The following is a 15,987-nucleotide window of genomic DNA, read 5'->3' on the forward strand; positions in this document are numbered from 1 at the left end:
CAACAAAACAATAAAGCCCAAGTATAGTTAATTTAAAATTTGGCACTTCCACTTTATGTACAGTAAACGACCCATTTTTCAGCTGTTTACCACTCTCAGGCCACGGTTTTTAAAATGAGAATGATGCACTTTTGCCCAGTAATTACTTTATGCATCAGTGAGACAAAGCCTTGTTTGTCTCCAAATTATCATTCGGTGTCGTTTCAAGTGTAATAACCCTTTTGCAGTTATTCCGCCATACAGAAAACTGGGAAACTTCTCAAAGGCAAATAGTTGATTCTAAGAAAACTATTTATTCAAAAAACCGCAAACCAAAAAGCAAAAGCTGGTAGCTGATTTAGTTTATTTACTCTACTTAAAAACTGTTCCTATCCTATAGCAGCCTCAAGGCATCCGCTATACTTCTCAAATGTGTCCTATGAAAACTATACCTCCCACCATCCAACACTCGAACTCAATATGTAATTTGGATTCTCCCTAATTTAGTAACTGGTGAAAGACAGAGAATTATGAGCTTCAAGTGAACGCAGCTGATGTGGATGAAAGAGAATCTCAACCAAATCGCTTCCTAAAAGCAAGTAATTCTGTTTTAGTACTGAGTTGATCGCTCCGATGAAAGCATTTCTCATTTTAAAGCCCAAAGCCAAACATTTACTACCCATTTTTAATAAACAAGGTAAGTATAAATGAAACGAGCACTGCAGGGGGAGGAATACCTGTGGATTCACGGCACCCGAGCTGTCACGCAGCACAGCAGCTCTGAATTTCGGTCACCTGCTGCTGAATGAACGAGGGCAGGTTAGATGGAACCGCATTAACGCATATATTTAAAGTTCAGCAAAGTGGCACTGATTTGCTTCAAGCCTCATTTCAGTTGCTTCGATGGTACAGAAAATGAGCTATTTGGTTAAACCGCATGCTTAAATTTTTATGAATGATCTAAACTATCTGGATAAGTATTCTTAAAAGACAGATCCTTGGCGATGAACAAAGGCATAAAACCAAGTCGTGTCTGGAGGCTGAAGGTGGAAAAATTCAACGCAGGCAGGAGGCAACTATGTAAAAGAGAAGATAATTAATCAGAGGACGAGGTTATCGGAGGGTAGGAAATTCTCCACAACCCCGGTGTTTTGAAGTGGCGAGCGCCTGCCCCTCTCAGAGGGACGCTGCAGCTCACCGAGCCCAACGGCCGCCGCTGGCGGACGGGGAGCTTCCCGCTGCCTTGCTGGGGGAGCTGCCACTGGGCATTTCATAATCCACGTTATAAAAAGGGTCAGAGGAGAGGATCGTGATGCTGAGCCCAGAAACCTTTAGGGCGTCACTGCAGCGACTACGTATTACCGCTTCTGGGCAAAGGAGGACTTGGAAGCTACTTAGTTATCAGCTTGAAATTCTACTATGAAATGTGATTGAAAAACATTCACAGCTGAATGTTTTTGTGCTTTAAGGAGACTGATCTCTTCAAGTTCTTTGCAACCCCCAGCTCCCAATTTTTAACAGCTTTACAGTTAAAAATTGTACCTACAGAGGCATAAGGCATAAAAGCAGGCTAGCCGTCGTGCTCCGGCTAACTTGGACACGTAGAATTCCTTACAGCAGAACTGGCATTACCAGCCCACGTTCTTCTTTCTATAGGGTTATCCATGTTTTCTTCCATACATGCGTGTTTGCGTTATGCCTCTTTACTCTCGTGAATAATTATCCTCATTACATTTCCCAGTTGCTGCAGCTGTGGCCCGTTCGCAGCAGAAGCGGTCGCTCAGGAGCTCTGTTGCCGCAGTATCACCCCAAAACGCAAACAACCGAGAGACTGGTAGGTCTGGGTTTTTTTTCCTTTTCTCTCCTCCTTGTCCCTTTACGATCACTGATTTTCAGGGCAACGGCCCTGAAGTTTTAAAGCCTGTCTCAACCTCCACGCATGGATCAGTGAGCGCCGAGAATAGGACAACCAGCATTTAAGTTCGATGTTCAAGATGTTCTTTTTGCTCAAGCCGTTATTCAAGGCAGCAGCAGAGCAAAACCTAATGAAGGACCCGGGCGGTTTGCAGAGGTGACGTGGCAGGAAAAGGGGACAGGCAGCATTTTTACCGACCACTCTGCTGCCCTTGAAATTGGTGGAAGCTGGACCACCGACTCGGATCAACAGCTTATCTCTTGAAAACCTCACCTTACATTTAATATCCAGGAGATTATTTTAAGGGGTGGGGGAAATGGGAGGTGAAAAAGGAATTTTACACAATTCTCTGCAAAATTAAAAAAAATGCAACTCTTCTCAGAAAAACTGTGCCTAAGAGGCAAAGCTGCTTAAGCTCTGCTCGGACTCAGGGAACAGCTCCAGATACCATTTTTTTTTTTTTGCGTCGAAACAAAAGCTACTGTCATCTAAGCAGAACTTGAAGGAGTACCTTCTGGCTGGAAATTTATGGGCTTTGCTATATTAATTTCTCAGTTTGCTGTCTGCAGTTCCAGCTGCTCCTCACTCCAGGGATGCACCTGCAGTGTGAATGGTCCCTCTTCAGCCTGCCCTCCGCCAGCAAAAGAAACCCAAAAATCTTAATTTTAAAACAGGTCCAGTCTACAGTCTTTGTTTTCACCGATGGAGGCTGAAACGGAGAGGTTTGAAGAGTGGTAATTAAGGTTGTTCTAGCAGATTTCAAATGCACTTTGTAAACCATTTTATGCCATGCAGATGCAGTAATGTGTTTTAGGCAAGAAAAAAAGCATGCAGCGCAGGGATGATTAGAGTAGATTTTAAGCAGTTAAGAAAGGGTTAGACAAAGGAGTAAGAAACATTTCCAGCTTCGTTCCACATCTCTTACTGTTACAAGGCTTAACTCACTGAATACACAATTTAAAATATATTTTGTATTTCCTCCTCCTATTTTGCAGCTGCCAGCAACTTCTTCTTTCTTAACGTTAAGTTTGATCATTCAAGTATCACGACCAGACAAACTTTGCTCCCATTACTAAATGTTATACTAGTCTTAGACTTGTGTAACAGTGCTTTAAAAGAGTGTTTTATAGAGCTGACCCTTATTAATACTAACTTCATTACTCCCTACCGGTAAAGAAGCCATGTGTAGGCAGCATCTCCACTTTAAAAGCGCTTTACATCACCAGAGTAGATAGCTGGGTGCTCGCGTACACGGGAATGTGGCTCAGGGTCGTTGAAGCACCATGCACGTCACGTTGGGAGCCAGACCTTGGCTGATACCAATTGGCAGAATTACAGCTGAGTCCTTTGCAGGGCTTTGGTTTATGCTCCTTCTGGTGAGCTGAACGTACCGACTCCCAAACCTTGCCAGGCCGCACTCAGCTCGGTAAAGCTGCACGGCTTGAGTATGGCCATTGCTTTGTACCACCACGCCTTGCTACAGACGAGACGGTCAGCTTGGCGGCACGGCGAAGCTACAAACGCACTCTTTTCCTCCCATTCCCGCTGCGCTCCCCTGAAGAGGTGGGGAACCAAGAGTGGGACCTGCAGGAGCAACGTAACTTGCAGCTTCCCAATATCGCTGGGCGTCCTAAATAACAGGTATAGGAACTTCCTTACCTCACCTCCTTCTCTCAGACACTATGAAAAAGAAGCCTTAAGCATGCCATTATTATAATAATTACCCTTGTCTTTGATACCAGCTCCTTTTCCTGACCCAGAAAATAACTATTAGACCTACTAGGCAAGCATCACAAATAACTTTTACAGAAGAATACCTTCCTGCCCAGCACTGATGGCCGACAAGTGAACAGTTTGTGACTGGTATCAGGAAAGAAACTAAATTAAGCCCTACAGATTAACAGAAAGTTGCTCTCATAATAATGAAAAACAGCAATTTAGACTCTGAACCGATCTTGTGTGGCATTTTCCCAGCACCAGGCACTGCAGGAGCGTGACCCGCGGCTGGGCTTCGCGGACTGTGGAGTATCCTTATTAATAAGCAAGTGTATTTCCCCGAGCTCTGAAAAGTTTGTGAAAATATTTGTTTTTCCCACCTCTCCCCATATACAAAGGGTTTAATAAGCTTTAACAAACATACAAGCAAACAAACCCTTAATTAAAAAAAAAAAAATTTAAATTACTGAGCTGAAGGCTTCTAAATAACTTTGACAATCCCCGACCATCCAGGTAATGATGGCAGAAAGTATAACTGAGATAAACACGGCGATGGCAATGTCCCTGCCCCGCAGGCACGGCCAGCGGTACCCGGCCCGCCGCGGGGTCTGCACCGAGAACGCCGGCTGCCATCCCAGCCGCGGGCCTCACAGCGACAAGAGTTACCTGATTCCCCTTTCAACTTCCTAACAGCAGAAACAGATTCCTGCACGTTCGTGCTGGAGAGCTGGCAACAAGGGTTTCTAATACGCTCATGGGTTTGACGCTTAGACCCACCTCGGTCGCTGGCACGGACTGCACTGACCACAGCGGTGGAAGATCAGACTGCTGGGAATACTGCCATTTTACCGCGGAGTCACTCCTCTCCCCTCAATTACAAGCGCCTTGTCGTCTTTTTTGGTTTTAATTTTTGCTGGAAACACACCTCGCATGTAACCGTTCATCTGCAGATTCTTCAAACACTGGGTCGCACGCTTGGAGTGATGGTTGTTTTATTCTTTTATTAAATTGTCATTGGTACTGGTTATTTGGTGCGTCCAAACAAAAATATTAAAACTGCAAGCTAAGAGAGCAGCAACACAGCATATCCGTTGTAAACAATTTATTATTATTTTCTACCTCAGTTACTTACAGGAAAAAAGTCATAAAAAAGAAAAAAAGAAAAGCACAGATGGACTATTTACAAAAAATGAGAAAATTCACAATAGCCGAAATGTTTGCAAATCATGCACACTAAGACAAGTTCACAAAAGCAAAGCAATTCATAGCAAAAAAACCCAAACAAAATAATAAGAAGCCATACAGATTAAAAAAAGCTATTGCCTGCAGAAAAGTAAAAAGAAAACTAACCAATTATTACATCAAGCATCTTTAATGAAATGAACAGCATAGCCGTGTATTGTAGAGCCTTTGACACTGACATTTTAAACAAGTGGATTAACAAACATTAAAATGCATTACAGTTCTACTGTAAGCATGCAATTTACTTCTCACAAACTTATAAAACAGGTAGAAACACTTAAAGAAAAACAGAATTTAAATAGGATGCGTGTTTTCTACCCAAAAGTCCAGAATCTGGTCTTGTTAAAAATAAAGCCAATGAATGGAGGCATTATCACCTAGGTTTGCAGCTCTTCTGTGATTTGGGTGGAGATGAAGAGGCGCGATACAGCTTAAGCTAGCAGGGGAAAGCTCGTCCCTCTTGCCACAATTTAAGTCATTTGCCCATGATTTGCAAGCAAAGTCTGGAATAGAAGCGACTGCGCGGCGTATGCGAGAGCATCGCCGGCTGCCAGGCGAGGGGCTGGTTCGCGGCTGGGGGCAGGGGTCGCTGCCGGAGGTGCCGTAACCGTCTGAGCCCTTTTTTTGGTGGCTTCCAGCCACGGCGCTTGCGTGGTTACGGCAGCGCTAGAAAGAGCCACCAACCCAAAGCGAACGGGCAGGAGAAAACACACTCGTGGGCTGGCTACGCCGCAGCCGCCAGCACACACCAGCGGACGCAGGGCGCTCGTTTTGAGTAATTAAACCCTGCGTTGGTAATGATCCTAGCGACAGGAGACGCTAGTCTCGCTCCACCCTAATTTCGATTTGTGCTACCGCTGAACATCTCTATGTTAAAAAGCGCCAGTATCTCTCTTTGGGGCCGCTTGTGAGACCCAGTCGTCATTTTTGCTTCCTTGATAAAATTATTTCTAGAAAGTTTGTGAGAAGTCATGCCTTCGTAACGCCCCTATCCCCAATCCTTGTGAGTTACATTCCAAGTGGGCATTAAAAACTCATAACAAAGCACAGGAAAAAAAAAAAATAAAAAGCAAACTCAAAGCAGTGAGGATATGGAGCCTTTAAAAAAATAAAAATAAAATAAAAAGTCCAGTCAATCAAACCAGCCAGCAAGAGCAGCAATTTTTCAGTGGACATTGATATTAAACATGGACCACCCAGGCTTTTTCTGTCTCTCTCTCTCTCATTAGCACTGTAGTAAACCCCGATTAATTTGTTATGCATCTTTAAGAACTAGTTGATAAAAATTATGTCTTGTGAAATCGGCAAATAGTCTGCAAAGTGAAATAAGAACAGAAATTAATAGATTAAACTGAAAAGATAAGTCCCAGAAATTAAAAAAAAAAAAAGAGACACAGAAAGGGAGTGATTGCAATTAAAAAAAAAAAAGGCTATGTACTGAGTTATAAAGGCCTAGAGGAAAAAAATAACATGATGGGAGAAGATAGAGCAGTCGCCAAGGTGATTGCGTGCGTCTCGCCCGTGGAGCAAGGGGCCGTCCCCGTGCTGCCAGGGAGCAGCGGAGGAGGCGGGAGAGGGACCGTGCGGGGGCCCTGCCAGCAGCTCCGGCCGCCGGTGCTCCCCAGTACAGAAACAGAAACGCAAACTGGTGGATCGTGACATTTGTAGCCTTGTTTCACTTGGACAACAGCAAATACCAACAGGACAGTTCAATTCCGATGGGCATTCAATTTTTTTTCTTTTTATTAAAAAAGTAAACAGGTAGCATAACCTGAGGAGTAACGGGAATAACGCCCGCTGGCAGGTGCCGAGGCACCGCAGCGCAGAGCCCGGCGGGATGGTGCCGGCTGACAGCACGGCTCTGCAGTGACAGCCCCCGGGGATGACCCCGGCCGCAGCCCGCCCTGCCAGGCTGATTCACTGCAGCGCAGGCACCAGTGCAGGAGAACAGGTTTCGCGACACAACTGTCCTGTAGCAAAAAGCACTACCAGGTCTCCTCCATAACGAACTATCGGAATACAGCTGTATATCTATATGTATTATCTGTATATTTATACATATACGTCGGTGCGGTTGCAAGACCACCACTGTTTAGGTACCGCGGAGGCGGGAGGCAGCCGAAGCTCTCAGGCACGCTGCCTGGGATGCTCCTGCAGAAACGGCCAAATATTTCTCTTTTTGAATCATGACACTGAGCATTTGGGCATGACAACTTATTAAAAAAGCAGATTTCAGATTGCTTTCCATCAGGTTCGCACGTGCTCCTATCTCACGCTCTGAGCCACAGTCGTACCATGGGCCCCATGCGTACTTCTGCAAGTGTCAAAACACGCAAAGGGAAGGGTTGGGGGGTTCGGGCTCTTTTGAGGAGGACTATGTGCTGCAACCACGCTTATGCTATTTATCCCGTGGCACTGAACGCCTTTCCCCATGGCTGGTCGGTCAGGCTGCCTACTCGATTCCTTCCCACCAGTGCCTGGAGGAGGGGGAGCGAGGGCTGCAGGAGCCCTGTGCCGCAGGACGCAGCTCCCACCAGCAGAGAGGCGCGAAAGGAGAGCAGGGAGAGCCACGCAGGCACCCGGGACACGGCAGGACACAACCCTGTGGAGCGGCACTTCCACCGCTGTTCCCGTGGCAGGAGCAAGCGGTGCTGGCACATCCCCGTCCTCAAATCCTGACCCGCTCCCGAAACGCTCCCTTGCACCCTGAGCCTTGCTCCCGTGGTACAGGGCTCTCGGCCCCCATCACTGCTCCCTCCAAACGCCTGGCTCCAGCGAGGGGGACGCCCCGTCCTGCGAATGGGTGTCAAACCCCTCGCGCCGTGCCTCCCGGCGGGCGGGGTCCCGCGCCCCGTGCCGCTCGGACGGGTCGTGTTTCTGGAGACCAGAGTCCCAAGTCATCTGAGAAAAAACACCTAACAACTCTATTAACGGTTCTGATTGCTGTTAAGGAATAAATTATCTGAGTGGGAGTGGAGGAAACAACAGCAGAGCTTTAGGGCAGGGAAATCCAAGCAAGGTGATGGAGGACTCTGAGCAGCTCCCCTTCGCTGCCCTGCTCCCGAAGGCACAACGGGTGCCTGCAATGAGATTTTTAGTGGTGACAATCCACTTCGGTTTTCTTCTGCGTATTCAATCTCTGCAAGAGACTGAAAACAGCCCCCAAATAACTGGCAGGTCTGTTTTGAAAAACCAGGCCCTTAATAAAAATATATATAATGAAGGCTAGAGTCAAACAGTACCTCTGCTGTCAGCTGGCAGACACGTTCATTTTAGACATGTTTCTAATTAAAGTCATCTAAGCTCTACTGATTCTCATCATTTAACTTATCAAAGGTGTCTCTCATTTAGCTGTCTTCATACGAATCAGCTGGTACAAGGAGTCGTGAGGGCCCGGGAAGAACGCGTGAGACAACACACAAACGCCTTCCGAAGCCTCCTCCTTATAGTCAACTACTAATGGCTGCAATCCCTGCCAGCCCGGACCTCTGCCCGCTGCCTCCAGCGGAGCAGGCAGCGGTGGTGTCACCCGCAGGGGCAGCTGCCTTGTCACCGCCAGCAGCCTGGTCACTGCCACGCCGCCCCGGCAGCTCCGCTGTCAGCCCTGACACCCTGGTTGTTTCGGACCTGGCTCGGTTTGGGAGGGGGGTAGCACAGGTGGGAAAGAGGCAGATGAGTTTCAAGTAGAGCTCCGGCGTTTGTGAAGTTTAGGAATTGAAAAAAAACCCTAACAGCACTGTTTCCCTTGGTGCTATTAGTCCTGCAGAAACCAGCTCCACAGAAACTACTGTCCCAAGGACGTTATTTGTCTTATGGATGTTAATAACACGTATGCTTCCAATGCAAGGTTCCATCCTAATGACCTCATGCCAACGCAAGGCCGTATCTTCGCCCCAGCGTGCCGCAGGTAAAGCCGAGCATCCCTCCACATCCTCACCCATCCTAAGGGACCTTCCCGTGAGGGTGCCTGGTTTTCCTCCCCGCGGAGCTGCTGCCCCTCCTGCACCCGCTCACTCGCTTTCCCAATGACCCTGAGCAGAGCTGTGCTCCCACCGCTCCCTTTCTAAGCCACCGCGGAGCCTGGCAGCGGGCGGTGGGACCGCTTGTGCGTGACCCCCACGACAAGCGCGCTCATGAATTTAATGCACAGCACACTGGGGTTTCCTCACCACGGTGTCCGCGTGGCCTTCAGCTATTAGTAAGCCATAAACACAGCAGCGTCACGTCGCTTGTTCCAGCTGCCCGGGAAACCCCAAGGTGAAAGGAAAGGAAACCGTGTCCGGTGTGGCTTCAGCCCCACCCACGGGACGTGCTGGAATGGGAAAGGGCTTCTCCTGATCCCCGCTGTGCCCCGCAGCGCGGTGCAGCCGCCCCGCCGCCATCCCACCGCCGCGGCAGGCAGCAGCCGCGCCAAGGAAAGGGGGGAAACCAAACCGAAGCCAAAGTGAACCATCAACACACGGCTAGAAACTATTCCTCTGAAGGACACCAGCGATATCGATACAGAACGCAGGAAGGCTGGACTTCTTACGCCAAGACTGCACTCGTAATGAGTATACACTTACCGCAGGATAGCATGGGAACGTGTGTGCGAGTCTCTGTGTGCGTGTGTGTGTCTGTCTGTCTATATATCTATAATATATATGAAAGAAAAAACCCATCAAAGGGAGGGCAATAGCTCTTAAATGATCTCTGTTGCTTTATGTTTTAATTTAAGAAGTTTGTTTTCAAATAACCAGTACCAATTTACACATTAGCAAAAATGTATTTAAAATCTGTATATAGAAATATCTATTGTAAAACAGTAAAAAAATTTGTTGTTGTGTGAGATGCTCCCTGCAGAATTGCCTGTCTCAGCTTGCAGCTATGGATTTAAAAAAAAGGGGGAAAAAAAAAAAAGAAGGAAAAGGGGGGGGAAAAGTAAATCTGCAAATGAAATGTACGTACCTGGGAACTGATAGCTGTAACTTGGGGCAAATCCAGGGTATCCTCGGCCATACGTTGCAACAAAATTCGGGTAACCTTGATCACAGAAATGTAAAAAAAAAAAAAAAAAGGAGAGAGAGAGAGAAAGAAAAGTTTGAAGATTAATAAAGGCTTTTTGTTTTTAAATACAATGCAAAACGACATGGAGGATGGGTGAGACTTGATTTCACAGAAGGTACTAAGAAACCAAGATTTATTCTGCTCATGCAGAACTGCAGAAAGGTTTCATTATTATCTTGGATAGAAACATCTAGAGCTTGCCGGCCTGGCTTTGTGCATGAGACCTGTCACTCAGGTAATTAACATGCACTTTGGTGTCTGAAGTCCAAGGACTGTGCATACTTGTTAGCTGGAAGAGTAAATGCCAAATGCTAAGGCTAAACACATAACACAGGTTTGCTCTGACATTTGGAGAGCTTACAATGAATGTACTTTGCTTCAGAGCTATTGACAGTTGGAGATTAAGGTAGTAGTAATTCTTTAACCTGGAGTGTGAAGGACAACAGTTAACACATCAAAGAGTGAGAGGCAGCAACAGCAATGAGCCGGAGAGTCAAAGAGCTTTTAATTTTTCAGGAAAGTAAAACCCAGGTATGAGAACCGCTTCCTAAAGCAATTTCTGAGATACGTGCAGAAACGCATCCAACCTCAGGCAGCTTTTGAAGTTTTATTATGACAAAAATACCACTCAGGATCATTTTGTTAATAAAGATGCTGAAGCACATGCATTAAGCGGCAACTCTGCCTGCTCTAACACAGCGGCTGGGAGTGAAAGGTGGTGTCGGTAGGAGAGCAGAGCCCTCGGGGGCGGTGGGTGCGGGAAGTCCACCCGCGGGTGTTTGATGGACGGAGGTACCACCACTTGGCTGTCAGCCCCGCGGGTGCTCAGCCGCGGGGTTCACCGCCTTACGCAGCGCGTGCCTTGCCAGCATCGCAGGTGGTGAACTCTGACAAGCGGGCCAGGGGCGAGGGGTTTCACTCTGCAGGCAGCAGGAAGGTTTGCGTATGTGCTGGAGCTCACACCAGTCCCTAAACGCGCGTGGGCTGGCAGCAGCCAAGGGGGTCACACACTGAGACCCCCCTGTGTTTTAACTTCCCAGCCGTAATGCAAACCGGCTGTCCTCTGGTCCCACCGCGGCTGTTTGCTACAACCGGTACAGCCGACATCACGAGCTGCCCTGTGCAGACTTCCTAAAATTGTCACCTCACTTCCAAGCCTCAGCATTTGCTTGCTCGGTTTTCTTAACAACAGGAACTACCCTTCGCAATTGTCAGTGCAATAAACGCTGCGTAACGCTCCCGCTGACTGCCGGGGTCAGCCAGTCCTCCCAGACTCCTCCAGTCTCCAGGAAAGACCTCTCCAGACCAAGAAACCATCACGAAAAGTTTGCTCTCACTCCATCTGAAGTCAGTGGAAGTCTCGGTGGTGACGACAGCAGCAGCTGGGCTGGACCCCGAGAACAGGTTTAGCAGCTGAATGGTTCTGCTGGGGGTCTCCTCTCTCTGCTTTTATTTATTCTTTAATATACTCGTACATCGTACAGCTATTTTTCTGCCGCAGCAAGTCTCTCCATTTCTCATTAGATTTATATATACATATAACGTACGATTAACCATAATCTAAAACTGGAAGATAAAAATGCTTGGATGAATTTTGATTACGGGATTAAGCAGTGCCAGGGGAAAGCAGCCCTGCAATCCCAGGACAGCAGGCTGTGGCTTTCAGCGATATGTACACACCGCTTAGCCCTTGCGTATTTATTTCACAGCTCAACAGCTGGATTCCCTTAGAAATTAATCACCTCTGTCATTAAATCAGATCTTTCAGAGTTAAGCTTTACAAACCTTTTTTTCCTTTTTTTTTTTAAAAAAAACAACAATATTGATAAATGGATTGTTTGCTAAGTAAGTAGCGCCATTAACACCACTGTGAGCTCCACCATGAAAAATCGCTCTGTGGCATCCGACTGCAGCCCCTCTCCTTGCCAACTGGAAAAAATCAAGTTTTATTCCAATTTGAACGACTCTGGAGCAGATCTGTCAGCAGGCGACTGTCAGGGCCGCAGGGGACCGGTGTGCTGGGCAGCGCCTGAGGTGTGCCCCGGGGAGCGGGGGCTGCAGGTGCGGTCCTCATGGCCCCAGCCGGACCGGCACGGCAGCGGATGGCAGCTGCCCGCGTACCCGTGGTGTTTTTGGAGCTGGCATCGCAGTGCAGGATGCCGTCTATTCTGCTGCCCTGCCCTGGAATGCTCTGTGGGGCCGGGGATGCTCCTGCGCCGGTGCATCTGCCTCCGAACCCAGGGCAGCACACAGCAGCAGCCCGGCTCTCCCCGTCCAAACCCGGCCGTGCCTGATGGCAGCGGCACCGGCGGAGCTGCCTGGGGGGCTCTCGCCTGCATCGCCAGTGCTCAACGCTCTCTAGGTCAGGCAGATGAAATCATAAATTTATAATACAACATTACTTCAATTTTCCTCTTCATTTACTGCTGCAGTGCCCAAGCTCTGCTCTAACGAGTCAAAGCCCGATCTGCGCAGGGGAAATTGCCTGGCTGAATATCAATAGCGCATTAACACCATGCCCATGTGGATGCTTCATCAAGCCAAATTATGGCCATGCTGACCTACCACCATTTCCATTAGATGCCATTCTCATCCTGCATTGGGCACCAAACAGTTTATTTGCTTCAGTAGTCCTGGGGAATGATCAATCTCTCTAATTATCCCTTGTTGCTAAACCAAAAACCCAAGTTTTGCCTGGATTGCCTCCTCTGAAGTGAGACCCTCCTGTCCATGGAAGCACAACTCAAACCAACAACCAAAACTGCTTTCACACCACCACTTCCACCCAGCCCCTGTCTGACATCGACGACAGCGGGTCCGAGGCACCCATCCCACAGGCTGGCTGAACGTCCAGCCCATCTGCGGGAGCCTTGCAGAGCCCCATTTCGCAGCAGCCCAGATCTGGCCCTGCCCAGGCAGCGCTGGCACGCAAGGCGAGAGCGATGGTTGCTGGAAGCACCACGCTGACCACCCGATGGTCACGCTCAACCGGCTGTCACACTCGTGGTGAAGGCAACACGCAATGCGGCCGCGGAGTCCGTTACCACCGCAGCATGTGAGCAACCGCTCGGTGCAGAGACGGTCTCCCGGGGGAAAGCAAAGGCTCTGCTTCCAGGATGAAAACAATTGCAAACAGGTAACACTGACCTTTTTATTTACAGCGTACCTAAGGGCATCCCAGCATTCCTGGTGCTAAAGCCCATGCTGGTGGGCCCATGATAAAGCCTAAGCATTGCAGGCGTTTTACAAAATCTGGGCAAACTGCCCTACCTTCCACTCCACACAGGGGAACTGTGGCCCTGCAAACCGAGCAGCTTGCCACGGCGCACACACAAGGCCACTGGAAAGGCAGGAGAGGTGAGCTGGACTCCCGACTCCCCTCCATCCCCACCAGCACCCCCAGAAGGAGAAACGGCTTCTCTGCTCCGAGCGGGGAAGTGTCCACAGCCACTCAACCAGGCTACGGAAATCTCTCTTCATTTTTAAATTTGGTGATCCAAGATGGACAAAACTCATAGTTACTACGTGGGAACACTGGGCACATTGGGGCCTGGGGACCTCTGCTTTCAAAATTAATTCAAATGTTCCAGTAAATGCAAGAAAATTATTGTTTCCCAATGTTGCTCACAGCAAGGAATGCCAGCTCCTTTGCAAGGAAAGGCACAGTCCTTCTGCCAAAGCACAGCCCCACGCTGCAATAAAAATGCTCAGGGTCTTTCTCAAAAGAAATGTGCTGTGACCTTGACGTAAGCACCTGTGGCACCAGGGAATGCAAACCAAAAATCACCTCCTACGGACATGGGGTGGTCATACACTAGGGAGCAGCTATGGAGAAGAAACACATCTGCTGTAGGAGTTTCTCCCTTGGTCCAACAAAGTTGACCTATCTCCTTCTTCAAGGGAATTAAAGAGCTGGGCTAAAGCTGGCCATGGCCACGTTTGCCAGTGATGGCTACAGCGGGTGCTGCTCTAGGAGCCCAGGGGGGTTCCAGTAAGTTGTGCCAGCCTCCCGGGAAGCCTGTGCTAACAAAGGGCTCCCCTTCCTGAATCCTGCCTCAGAGGCAGCTGCTACTCTATTAAACGGAGTCTAACGGAAAAAAGGAATGACTTTCTTTGAAGGGCACAAGCTTCTTTTATGCATGAGTTCAGCCTACCTAGATTGAACGTGTGCAGTAATGCAGAGCCCCGCTCTGCCTTGTGCAGCGACACAAGCAGCCTGCTAGAGACTTTCTGAAATCCGGTGTTCATATCAGACATCATTTTGGCACTCTGGGGCTATAAGCTTTATGGGCCGAGCGCTCCTGTTTCTGGAGGGGTTTGTAAGTTAAAAAGAGCCCAACTTTAATATTAAACACCAGCAAGTCTAAGATGCCCATTGCCAGAAGAAATAAGTGCTGCAGGGCCCCAGCTCAGACCAAGCAGTGCGACAGTCACCTCCAGAGCCGGGCGTCACCGCCGGGACCACTGCAACGGCAGCTGCAAAGTCCCAGATGCACAGAGCTGCTTCAGATGGGAGGGCAGACGGAGATGACCTGCTATTAACGTTGCTCCTCAGTTGCTTTCTTTTCTCTTGGTTTTTTCAAGTTTTCAGGTACAGACCTGAATGGAGGGCAGAAAGCCGTGGGGCAATGCAGTGACACCCACACACCCTTGGGTGACGGGGCTCCTGGTTTGCACACCAGGACCAGGTGACAGAGGTGAGGCTTCTGGGCGCATGGCAAGCTTCTCGGCCACCGCAACTGCTCCCGCTTGGCTGCAGATGTGTGCATCGCCTGCTCGGGGGGACACGGTGCCTGTTCAGGAGCATCCACGGGATGCTGCTGGGGAGCAGCTCTTCCTGCCGGGTGGGCTGCCAGGGCGAGAGATCACTGGGACTGAAACCTCTCTAGCCCACTCCTCATGCAGAGTGGCTAATTAATGTTCCTGATCTCCCCCAAGACCGCTCACGTCCACCAGCAGACCAAGCCCAAGAGCCCAGAAGCAGTCCTGGCAAAAGGCTCAGCCTGCCCGTGCTCTCGGAGTCAAAAAATCCTTTCAGAAGAACACTTTAATTTTGTTCCAATCAACCAAATCATCACAGAAGCGGCTGCCTACGCACCTTTAGACCCCGGCTGCTGCAGGCTCCTTGGGGAGGCTGTGATTAATGAAAAAGACCAACTTCCTTAATAGCTTTGGAGGGAGTAGCTCTCCGCTCTTTCCTTTGGGTTGTCTCGTGCCTTCGTTCCTCCGATTCCCTCCCTCTGCCCATGAACGGCATCTGGAGAAGGTGACCTTGAACAAGGGCTTCTGGAAACAGGTATAAAAATTCTTCAAGACCAGCCCCAATCGCTCTGTTTCAGTCCAGCTAGGCAGCTGAAAGGAGGAACGGGGTAGGGCTGACACCAGCCTCCTGGGATCTCAGCAAAATGCTCAGCTACTGCAGACGCTGCCTCCGGCGGTACGTTACTTTGTGCGCCTCGTCGTTTGATGGGTTAATTACGCCCCTCTCCCTGCGGGGACTGGGCCCCATCGCCGCGCAGCTGCTGGGGACTGGGGAGGAGAGATTCGGGCTCCCCGCTGAGCCGCTGCCCATCAGCGCCCTTGAAGCCAACTCCTACAGGCAGCCTTTGAAAACGGGGATTTATAACGGCCATCCAGGCAGCCTTGCTCTCGCGTGTTACAATTTCCTTGTTTAGCACTTAATTATTTAACACGGTGCCACTGTAGCAAGCAGGAACTTGGAAGATGAAAAAACCAGCTAGAGCAGCTAATGAAGCATCTGGCCTTCAACACGAAATCAATCATTAATTCTGAGCAAGTCACCCTGATTTGAAATCTAATAAGAGCACATTGCGAGACTGGCCGGAGCAGAGCCGGTTGGGGTGACCCGACCCACCCACCGCAGCAGGACGGGGATTTGCCAACAGGCACCCGCATCGCTTGCTCTGTGCAGACGCAGATCCGCTCGCTGAGGGCTTCTTCCCTTACTTCTTAGGGCTTGAAACGATCTTTTTCCAGAGAGGCAGCCCCGGTGGGAATGAATTTTCCCTTCAGGTCACTGGGGTAGACCCTGGCTCCATTCACTCCTTGCCTGGCTGCGAGAAGGGTTG

At 49.1% G+C, this 15,987-nt stretch overlaps 1 protein-coding gene across 12 annotated transcripts in view; it reads right to left on the reverse strand.

Annotated features, from left to right (window-relative positions):
* MSI2 (musashi RNA binding protein 2) overlaps positions 1-15,987 on the reverse strand; it is a 259,928-nt gene that overhangs the window by 30,385 nt on the left and 213,556 nt on the right. For 11 of the 12 annotated variants that reach the window (XM_087752379.1, XM_087752373.1, XM_087752376.1 and 8 more), the window contains one exon: positions 9,800-9,874. In XM_087752379.1, coding sequence (XP_087608505.1) covers positions 9,800-9,874 — 75 coding nt within the window. Of the gene's footprint in view, positions 1-4,714; positions 6,166-9,799; positions 9,875-15,987 lie in introns of those variants that run through there. The other variant, XM_087752384.1, reaches the window with a different exon arrangement.

The sequence above is a fragment of the Nipponia nippon genome, unplaced genomic scaffold (assembly GCF_047370975.1).
Source record: "Nipponia nippon isolate SJK-2023a ecotype South Korea unplaced genomic scaffold, ASM4737097v1 scaffold_15, whole genome shotgun sequence".
Lineage (NCBI taxonomy): Eukaryota > Metazoa > Chordata > Aves > Pelecaniformes > Threskiornithidae > Nipponia > Nipponia nippon.